Source organism: Cucurbita moschata, unplaced genomic scaffold (assembly GCF_002738365.1).
Source record: "Cucurbita moschata cultivar Rifu unplaced genomic scaffold, Cmos_1.0 Cmo_Scf00009, whole genome shotgun sequence".
Lineage (NCBI taxonomy): Eukaryota > Viridiplantae > Streptophyta > Magnoliopsida > Cucurbitales > Cucurbitaceae > Cucurbita > Cucurbita moschata.
This window is the reverse complement of record NW_019268525.1, coordinates 5,005,692-5,016,744: the sequence shown is the minus strand read 5'-3', so window position 1 is coordinate 5,016,744 and position 11,053 is coordinate 5,005,692. Positions and strand designations below refer to the sequence as shown.

The following is an 11,053-nucleotide window of genomic DNA, read 5'->3' as shown; positions in this document are numbered from 1 at the left end:
ATGGTAGCAAATTACCCGACATATAATTACCACAAAAAAAAAATTCATCCTAACACACATCTCATATATAAAATAGGTTCAAACGCAATCTAAACATGTTTTATGATACATCAAACTCCTAAAAGAAACAAGAACAAGATGTTCAAATGGTTGCCATAAATGTTTGTTTTCGACCAACCAACCCACATTTCTCGTCATCCTCTTCGTAGGACTGTTCAAGATTATGAAAGAATTGATCAAGATGAATAAATAAAAAGAATTGATCAAGATGAATAAATAAAAAGGATTGATAAAAAAAAATGGCAGGATTTTAACGGAAGATGAAAAAATAAAAATTGGTTGTTAACGGTCGAGGGACTACCAGCGAATTTTGTTGGGCCAAGAGACCCGGCCCATTATCCGTCCACCGACAGAAGCGGGAGGTAACGCTGCTCTGTGAAACCAGCCTCACGCAGTCTCCTCCGCCCTTTAGGGCCAGTGGACCCATCAGCCTTCGCTAAAGGCCCACTAGCCAGCTCCCTACTTGGAATGGGCAGGCCAGAAGATAAACCTCAAGAAACCCTGTTTCGACCAGTCGTACCAACATCCAACCAATTCATAGCCCCCATTCGAGTTACAAGCCCACATTACTGAGCTCGGCGATAGTCGAGGTCACAATCCAGATTAAAAACAAAGAGAATAATCATAATTCTGCCGATGTGGTATGCTTGAGAACGTCGAAGTTTTGTTCTACCCTTTTCAGGATTTTCTTACAACTTTTTTGGACTTTCTCAATTTTATATATTAAATCTCATTCAACTTTCTCTATAATTTTCTATATATTTTAAATATATGTATTTAAACATTTCAAAATTTTCTTTTTAACTAATTGGATCATATAAAACCTTACCAACTCTAATAACACAAAACTATTTAATTAAAATCTTTCATTAATCAAACAATTGTAACTCCACTTATTAATCGTACAAAATTAAGTTATGCACTCGAAGAGAATCCTTCATATTACTACTTTTTTTTTCTTTTCTTATGGAGTATTTTAAACCCCGAAACTTGAAAAGCTTAATAAACCGAACCTAATTTATATAGTTTGAATTGAGTTACCCACTTCGTTGACATTGAAATAGATTAAAGTAACCCACAATATAAAATACCCACCAACCAGGTTCAAACTTATTTTGGTTTATTAAATGGTTGGATGGGTATGTTTATAAATATTTTAATACTTGATTTGGATAAATATTTTATTCACAGAATCCCTCAAAAGAAGTGAGGATGTTGTTCATATTAGCTTCTGAAATTCTAATTTTAGAAGAAATAAATATTGGCAATATAATTATCTCTTTAACAAAATAAGTATATATATATTTAAAATTAATTTAAATTATATCCTGAAATTGATTTGAGGGATTAATGTCCAATTAGAAACTTGTGATATTGAAGTAATGAATTAATGAGTAGCCACTAATTTTCATGGGTTTAGAGAGCCCTGAAGAAGCAACCAGCCAGCTTCAAATCTGTCACCCCTCCCTTTAAACACCATAACAACTCATCACTCTTACCCCTTTATTTACCATCTAATTTTATTATTCAATTCCCATTTCCCATCAATAAATCTTCTCAATTTTATTACATACGCATTAATATATAAAGTTTAGGGAGAAAGGGTTAAATATAAAAACCAAAACAGAAAATTACAGAAATGTAAGTTTTAAACTAAACATTATGATTTGTAATCAATAATTAAGATAATTAAGCAATACATTAATCCCAATAACTTCGGTTGGTTTGGTCCAAATTTTCTTATTTTCTTATTTGGGGGGACAATCATCATAAAACATGGGTTGCATTGTCACGCGTGAGGCCCACAGAAAAGCCCACACGTGGGACCAATTTTTTAACCGGCAACCTGCTCGGCTTCATCTCAGAAGAGCGATCCGTCTTGAAGAATTTGCGGGAACGGCAAACGTGAGTGGCAAGTTGCCGGTGGCACACTGGTCCACGCTGTCGAATCATTTGCGTTTTTTTTTTTTAAATTTTTGCGTTCTGTCACCAACTTAGGTCCCCCATTGGTGACATAATCATCAACCGGGGCAAAATCGAACAGTGGCAAACTTGAAAATTAAGTGGAAATCGATGTGCTGTTATGTTAGAAAGGTACCATGCAAACGGCGTAATATGCTCCGTGGGCCAAGCTGCTGCTGACTGGGATTGGCTAATTGTACGCCGATTAGAAGACTTATTCGTAAGCGTAAGTACCGTTTTACCCTCCGTTTTAGTCGCGTGATTCCCGTAACACTTGAAACTTGCGTATTCTTGACATTTTAACTGCAGGCGCAGGCGTTACGTTGCCCAAAATTCTTCGATATTTTTTTAGGTTTTGTTATTTTGAATTTACTATAATACCCTCATGTCTCTCATATATAAATAATTTTGGAAGGGTTCAAAAACATAACTTATGCAAATATTAAAATGAATGAAGTAAAAGAAAATCCTCCAAAATGGTTTTTCTAAATAAAAAAAAAAATAGAAAACGCTTTAAAAAAAAAAGAAATTGAAACAAGGTTAGGTTAATTTAATTTTGGAATACTGTGAAGAAGAATAATAAAGGAAATAAATAAATAAATAAATAAAGCAGAAAGTGGTTGCGAGTATAATGTGAATTTTGGTAATAATAGTAGAGTAGAGAAAACAAAATAATGAAAATCTCGAAAACCTGAAATAATTCAGCACCCCACCGAAGAGTGAGGGTAAAATTGTAAATTCCGTACAGTCCCCCCACCGTATTTCTTTAAACTTCCCCCTTCCCACGTTTTTCCCCCAACCCTGCCTCCGTCTGAAGAAGAACAAGATCAAGATCAAACCACCACATCTCTGCTCGTCTCTGCTCTGCCCTGCTCTTAAAATCCCCCCTTTTTTTTTTCATTTCTCTTTTTAATTTCCCTCTTTAATCCGCCATGGCCTCCGCCTTCTTCTTCCATAATTTCACCTTCTTCTTCTACATTTCCCTCCTCTCTCTCCCTCTCCGTCTTCCCCATTCCCTGTCTCTCTCCTCCACCATCCACGACCTCCTCCGCTCCCAAGGGCTGCCGGCCGGCCTTCTTCCGAAGGAGGTCAAGTCGTACACCCTGTCTCAAAATGGGTTGTTGGAAGTGTTCCTGGATGGGCCTTGTTTAACCAAATATGAGAACAGGGTTCTATTTGAGAGTGTTGTTAGGGCTAATCTCAGCTATGGCAGTCTGATTGGCGTACAGGGTCTCACTCAAGAGGAGCTCTTTTTATGGCTCCCCGTTAAGGATATCATCGTGGATGACCCTAAATCTGGGCTTATTCTCTTTGATATTGGTGTCGCTCACAAACAACTTGCTCTCTCTCTCTTCGAAGATCCCCCCAGTTGCAAGGCCCAACCCAAAGGTAAATCATCCTCTTCGATGAGTTTATTGTTGATTATTGTGTTCAATGTTAGATCCATCTTGGGTTTTGATGATTTAAGATTCCATATTCATATTCATATTGATGTTTGTGTATGATTGATTGGGATTCGCAGAGGCGTTGAGGAATCAGGTGAGGAAGGAGAAAGGATTTGAAGCTCTAAGATAGAGAGAGACAGAGAGAGAGAGAGAGAGAGAGGAGAGGAAAATGTCAAAATCGTGCTGGAAAATTTTGTCTTCTTTTATCTTTTTCTTTTTTTATTTTTATTTTTGGTTCTACCCCCAATGCCTATATAACTAAATTAGTTCTAATAATAGCTAATACTGTTATACGAGTTAGTAGAGGTGTTTTTTCTTACAATTTATTTCTTTTTTCTTCTTTTGTAAAAAAAGAAAAAAAAAAAGAAAAAAAAAAAGCAGAGGTTCCATTTCTCGGAATCCTATGCCCAAATCATATTGCAATTTTCTTCCTTTTTTTTTTTTATTTCTTTTTTTGTTTTTTTAGATATATATAAATATAGAAATAATATAAAATATGGAATTTTGGTTGTCTTGACTTTCCATTTATACAAATATTTTTGTGAAGCCATTTTGTTTATTATTCACTCTAGAAAATGAGGAAATTAAAATGGTTTTGATGGTATGAAATAAAAAAAAGTAAAGAAAATAAATAGAGTTTTGGGAGGGAATTAATTTGAAAAAAGCATGGGATGAGGGGAACGACATTGTGGTGGGTGCTTTATTTAGTTTAGTGGTAAAGGGAATGATGGAAAATAGTTTTGAAAATGGATTTATTTAGTTTCCTTTTAGGCTGTCCCCAAGCAGGATCGTCCTTTTTAATTCCCCCCTTTTACGCGGGAAATCTGAGACTCCCATTACTTTTTTTTTTTTTTTTTTTTTTAAATTTATTATTTATTATTGAGAATTATTGTATTGGTAGGTGGCTATGTATAATTAAGCTTTTGATAGGGTCTTAATAAATAAAGTGGTTGGGGGGTTGGACATGGAAAAGCAATTAAATAAGTTAACAAATGGGCCAAATCAGAAATGAAAACTCAAGGGAAGCCCATTCAATTTGCTAGGCTACAAGCCCTACTTCAAATCTTCTAACCTTACAACAAATACCTTTCAACCCTATCCATCCAACACCAAGTTTATACAAAATGTAACCATTTTTGTAGCAATGAAAATGCAGCGCCAAGTTTGAAAAAATAATCAACATTTGAACCTGTGACTTTACGCATGAATTTAGGTACCTGTATTTTTTAAATATTTATGCTATTATTATTAAATATTTTCCTACAAGAATCTTATGTTTGTATGACAACATCTATTAACGGGGATATAGAACTGTAATTTGGTTTTATTTCATTATTAAGATAGCTTAGCAATAGTTTTTCAATTGAATATTAAAGTCCATTTCCAATTTTGACATGAAATGTCTTTTCTTACAAATGAATGATCACGTGGAGTAATAGTTTTATTTTTTATTAAAAAAAGTAAGTTGTTACAACAAATTTCCTTGTATTTTATGTTTTTTAGTTTCTTTAAAATTTAGTCAATATTGTTTGAATGGAAAGTTTGTAAATTAATACGTAATAACTAAACTTAAATATTTAAATATTTAAAAGTATACCTTTTTATTTTTATATAATTCATGCTGAATGTTTAAATTAGTAAATATTATTTTGAATGATTAAAAGTTGAATGTGAGTACTAACAAGTTCGGAAAAATCAACAAAAACAAAATCATATCTAAGATTTGATGTCGAAAGTTGACTAGTAGAAGAAAAGATAAAATAAATACAAATTGGCGTAGAAATAGGTGAAAGCGAAGTAGGAATATAAATATTAGATGATCATTTGCTTAATTATATCTAATTCATAATAATTATTCAGGCTTATCACGAATTACCTTTTATAATACAACACGATTTAATTTTTTTTTAAAAGTATTCAAGCTGATGAATTGGCGAGATCCGGATGGGCATGGTGGGCCAGGAGTCCGTGAAAAGACAGAGATCGACGGTGGGATCCGCGCCACGTTTATCTTCCACAGAATCCCCTTGCATCTCAATACAGGAGAAAACAAGAGAACCAAAGATGTGTGTGTGTGTGTGTGTGTGTGTGTGTGTGTGTGTGTGTGTGTGTGTGTGTGTGTCTATATATTATATATAAACAATTACATCTCGCAAAATCTGCCTTATCGCTCTCTTCCCCCACAAAACAGAGATCCGGTAAGCCACGAGGACAATGTCCGACATGTCGGCGTCAGATCCCGGAGGCCAGGCGGCGGACATCCGGCAGCCTTTGTTGGCGGCGGCTGGGAAGGGGTCGGAGAGGCTAACGGTGGACGAGATGCTGCAAAAGCACTGCGGGGAGTTCGGGCGGTGGCAACTGAGGCATTTCGTTCTGACGAGCCTAGCCTGGGTACTGGAGGCGTTTCACACGTTGGTCATGATTTTCGCGGACCAGGAACCCGAGTGGAGCTGCGTGGGAGGCGGGTCGGGGTGCGGTCCGGAAGGGGCGAGGATTTGCGAGATGGAACCGGGGTGGTGGCGGTGGAGCGGAGCAACGGGGATATCCACGGTGTCCGAATGGGGATTGATTTGCGGTGAGAAGTATAAGGTTGGATTGGTTCAGGCCATGTTTTTTGGTGGCTGCATGATTGGTCAGAACTTCCTCTCTCTACAACTTATTTTGTTTTTGGTTTAATAGCTGATTAATTGATGATTGTTAAGGGAAACACAGCGAAAGATGTGTTTTTGGTTTAAAGTTTGACCAAAAACTTTGGAAATTGAACCTACAATGATTTCTCAAGGTAGGTTCATTTGAATTTATTGAATACCCTTTAATAGGGTGGTCCTTTTTATGGTCAATTGACAAATTTAATTCTTTTAAAAATATTTGATACCTCTATGTTGTCACCATACATTTATATCACATTTATAGGATGATAGTGAACAAAAGAATGTTTGGTTGAGCATACATTTGGTTAGGTTGCACATATGACCATACTTCAGCCAACAATAGAATTTATTTATTTCATAGCTTGTTGACGGAACAAAAATTGAATGTGGAGATAGGGATGTTGGTGGGGTCGCCCCCAAAAAGGCCAAAATTCCCCATACACCAAGGCAACCCAATTTGGCACATGCTTTGCCCCATTCATTGAGTATTGCCTTAGTTACCATAAACCAACCCAGAGTATGAATCCCTTAATTTTTAGATTCAATTTAATACAACTAAACTTGCTATAATGATAAACAAAAAAGAATGTTTTAAAACTTTGAAAGACTATATTTACTAAACAACCCTTAACGAGATAAGATTGGATGTAGACAAGGCATGAGAACTGAGAAGAATATTCCAAATACATGAGACTGAGAAGAATATTCCAAAATCCAGAAAGAATAAGTGACGTATTATAAGGGTCAAAAAGGGTTGCGCTTATCTTCTTGGGTAGCAGCTTTATACTTTATAGAAGTGGAAGATATCAATTTTCATTTTCCTTTGGTACGCTTTTTTTGACTCCCGTGATTCATCTTTTTGATAAATTAAATTTTCAATATTATCTTTTAATTTTTAAAAATAATTTGTTGCAGGGGCTGGAATTTTCGGGCATCTCTCAGATTCAACACTTGGAAGAAAAGGGTCCCTCAAAGTAGTCTGCATTTTAAATGCCATATTCGGAATCGCCACCGCATTTTCCCCCAATTACTGGATTTACACTCTCCTCCGCTTCCTCACTGGCTTCAGCACCGGTGGCGTTGGCCTATGCGCCTTCGTCCTCGCCACTGAGCCCCTTGGCCCCGCCAAGCGTGCCGCCGCTGGAATGTCCACTTTCTACTTCTTCTCCTCCGGCATTGCCGCTCTCTCCGCCATAGCTTACGTCTTTAAATCATGGCGCCAACTCTACATCGCCACCTCTCTTCCCTCCTTTTTTTTCCTCTTCCTCGTCCTTCCCTTTATCTCTGAATCCCCCCGATGGTTCCTCGTCCGCGGCAGGGTTACTGAGGCTACCAATATCATGGCTGCCATTGCCAAAGCGAATGGAAACCACCTCCCTGAAGGGGTCTTTCTTGCCATTGACGAAGATACAAAACAGAGCTCGAAACAGGACCAAATCCAGCAGACTACCCAATCGGGGTCTCTCCTCGACGTGATGCGCTCGCCCATTACTCGAATTCGGTTGATTCTGGCCGTGGCAATTAATTTCATGTGCGCCGTCGTGTACTACGGGTTGAGCCTGAATGTGGTGAATCTGGACACCAATATTTACCTGACCGTGGCGCTGAACGCGGTGGCGGAAATGCCGGCTTTCTTGATCACAGCATTGCTGTTGGACGTGTGTGGGCGGAAGCCGTTGGCGATTGGGACTTTGTGGTTCAGTGGGGTGTTCTGTTTATGTGGGAGTTTGATGAAGGGGGTGGGGATGTGGAAGATTGTGAGGATGGTGTGTGGGATGTTGGGGATATTTGGAATGGCGGGGACTTATAATTTGTTGTATATTTATACGGCAGAGCTGTTTCCAACGGTGGTGAGGAACGCGGCGTTGGGGTGTGGGACGCAGGCGTCGCAGATGGGGGCGATATTGGCGCCGTTTGTGGTGGTGATGGGGGGAGGGCTGCCGTTTGCGGTGTTTGCAGGGTGTGGAATTATGGGCGGGGCTCTGGCGTTTTACTTGCCCGAGACGCTGAATAAGCCTTTGTATGATACAATGGGCGGCATAGAAGATGGGGAAAAAGATTGTTTGAACAATGCCTGAACTTGCATGGTTGCTAGCTACCTTTTGGAGTTTTGTTGATGCTTAAAACACAATTCCGTGGATTCTCTTATGATCATGTGTATGCTAAGATCACTGATGTAGCAACCCTAATTTTTCTTTTAAAATAAAATTGTTATTATATGCATCTCATATACTCACTCTCTATAAATAAAAAAATAAAAAAATAAAAAAAAAATCTAAAATCATGTGAAAAAAATAAAATAAAATAAACTATATAATTATATGTAATTTGAAAATTGTCATTTTTTGGGAATTATTTCCCTTGGGTTTTGTAAACCGTACAATTATCCAGTGGGCTGGGTCAAGATGTTATCGGCCCACAGTTAATTATTAAAATTTTCACCAATTATTTTATTCCACGTTTGACAAAGCCATTAAGAAAACCGGGAAGTATTTAATTTCAACCGGGTTTATTTATGTATCCTTTTCCGTCCTCTTTCTCCTCATCGTTAACTTCAGACACTTCTCGCTATGGCTATGTTGTCTTTACGATCTCTCCGGAGATCCTCACTCTCCATTCTCCCACCCTGCCCCATCCGATGGCTCTCAGTTAATCAGTTATCGACTTCTTCGTCTTCGTCGGTTTCTGCTTCAATTTCGGCTGACGATCGGTTTCGGATCCCTTCTTTTATTGGTTCCTTTCTCAAATTGACCTCAGGAATTTTGCTAGGATCTGGATTAGGGTTTCTTTATGCGTCTGGTAGTTCTGCTACTCCAGCACTTGCTCTTGCGGAGTCAACTGCTGTGGATAGTGTTGAAGATGGCGTTGTTGAGCAGCCGTGTTCGAATTCGTTTTTTAGGAAATTTTCTCTACCGGAAATCTCCTCCAAGTTTCTGTTTAAAGGTAAGAAATCATTCTTTCATTTCTTGGTTTTCTTTTCTTTCGTCCGATTAGGGGAGTAGAAATCATGAAGAGAGATTAGTGAATACGTATATATATATGTGATCGTAGCTGGAAAAAACGGAAATAAAATCGTGTTTGTGTTGTTGACTCTTTGCTCCTTTCTACTTGGTGGTTGCAGAGGAGTTTCGTCGAAAGGTATTCTTCAATTACGAGAAACGTATTCGATTGTACAGCCCTCCGGAGAAGGTAGACTAGTTATTTTGTGAATTGTATTATTTCTCTTTTTTATTTTTTCTTTGACAGTCTCAGTAACTAACAGTGTGAAGTATATTATGACTCTTCTTTTCCGAAGTGAAGTGGTTTTTCCTTGCAACTAGTCACGGTAGGTTTGGAATAACTTGCCTGTGCTTTTTGAACAAAATCGATTTTACGTAAGAACCTTTGAAAAAATTAATAATTGAAAATGTGTTTAGTATACTTGTCGAGTGATTTTAGGGGATCAAAACCACTAGGAGGGTCCAAATATGATGTTTAAAGTAGTAACTGAACATTCTCCAAATATGTACCAAAAAATTAAAATATATTTATAATTAATAGAATCGTTTTTTATTATACTGCAATCAAACAATTTTGTACTTAAAATACTTTTGAAAATCTCTCAAGATAAAATAACATTTTGTTGAAAGATTTTTTATTTTTTTTATTTTTTTTTACAAACTATAAGGTATTCCAAACTGAATCCTGAGCTGATTTTATTTGAACCATTGACTAATTCGCTCCTGAAATGTTTGAGTTTGGGGATTGGATTGCAGAAATCAGTACAATGAGAGATCAAATTGGTTTCCGGGCGTTCTGGAAACCTTTAATGTCACAACATATATCGTTGTCTGTTATCTTTAAGTTTTGATGCTTTTCAACAATGTAAATTTCACATGCTCCTTGAGTTTCAGTTGTTCTAAGTTCCTAACTTCTAATAATTTGATACGTTAGGTTGTTTAAAATTTTGCTATATTGACATATTTTCTTGCCATCTCATTTCCTGAAGGTCTTTGAGTATTTTGCATCATTTCGTGCGCCAGATGGAGAATTACTCATGAGACCAATGGATCTAATGCGGGCTGTGATTCCTGTCTTTCCACCTTCCGAGTCGCATCTGGTAAGAGATGGATATTTAAGTGGGGAAAGGAACCCTGGGATGCTTCGTTGTGCCCCTTCGGATTTGCTCATGCTTTTTGATATAAACAATGATGGGCTTGTTTCTTTTAAAGAGTGAGTCGTCCATATTTTATATTTTTATGATACTTGTTACATTATTCTTTGTGCTATGAGATTATATTTCCATCTCATAATCAACCCATCGTGAGGTTATGAAATTTCTCACTATGACATTTTAGTCTTTTGATAATTATACTCGAATTTCTTTGCTTACCAGGTATATTTTCCTGAAAACACTACTCAGCATCCCAGAATCAAGTTTTCTTGTGACGTTTAAAATGTTTGACCGCAACGATGATGGGTATGTTACGTTTACCTTGTTCAATAAGTTTACTTTCACAATGATGGATAACATCAGTCTTGTGGTTTTAAACCTCAAAAATTATTTTTATTATTTGAAAAAACTAAACTCCTGTTTTAATAGTTTCATGCTCCATAAATAGATCCATGATTGTTCTCTATGGGCAAGGGCCCTATCATCATGGTCTTCTCTGCACTTTTTTATGTGCTGAACAATTTATTTTTTGGATTGATTTTGTTCCCTGCATTTTGAGTTTACTGACTGGTATTACAATTGAGCTGACTCTCTCCCTCTTTATGGATTTGTCTTATTGATTACTTGTTCATTTCGTGCTTTTCTAATTTAGATGGATGAGAATATAATAGGATCCGGTAGTTCTCATATAAGAATAGTCAAGGTGCACACATGCTGATTTGAACACCCACGAATATTCAGAATTTGGAAGAAAAAAAAAAAAAAAAAAAAAAAAAAAAAAA

At 37.0% G+C, this 11,053-nt stretch overlaps 3 protein-coding genes across 3 annotated transcripts in view; all 3 read left to right on the top strand.

Moving 5' to 3' along the window:
• Positions 1–2,808: 2,808 nt before the first annotated feature.
• LOC111447556 lies at positions 2,809–3,767 on the top strand. Its single transcript, XM_023086790.1, has 2 exons — positions 2,809–3,411; positions 3,545–3,767. The coding sequence occupies exons 1-2, from the start codon at positions 2,955–2,957 to the stop codon at positions 3,595–3,597; spliced, it is 510 nt and encodes a 169-aa protein (XP_022942558.1). The 5' UTR covers positions 2,809–2,954; the 3' UTR covers positions 3,598–3,767.
• Positions 3,768–5,595: 1,828 nt separating this feature from the next.
• LOC111447926 (organic cation/carnitine transporter 4) lies at positions 5,596–8,341 on the top strand. Its single transcript, XM_023087320.1, has 2 exons — positions 5,596–6,099; positions 7,034–8,341. The coding sequence occupies exons 1-2, from the start codon at positions 5,682–5,684 to the stop codon at positions 8,194–8,196; spliced, it is 1,581 nt and encodes a 526-aa protein (XP_022943088.1). The 5' UTR covers positions 5,596–5,681; the 3' UTR covers positions 8,197–8,341.
• A 292-nt stretch (positions 8,342–8,633) lies between these two features.
• Positions 8,634–11,053, top strand: part of LOC111447520 (calcium uptake protein, mitochondrial-like) — a 5,898-nt gene continuing 3,478 nt past the window's right edge. Inside the window, exons 1-4 of the mRNA XM_023086738.1 lie at positions 8,634–9,061; positions 9,240–9,307; positions 10,107–10,330; positions 10,494–10,577. Coding sequence (XP_022942506.1) covers positions 8,689–9,061; positions 9,240–9,307; positions 10,107–10,330; positions 10,494–10,577 — 749 coding nt within the window. The 5' untranslated portion in view covers positions 8,634–8,688. The remainder of the gene's footprint in view (positions 9,062–9,239; positions 9,308–10,106; positions 10,331–10,493; positions 10,578–11,053) is intronic.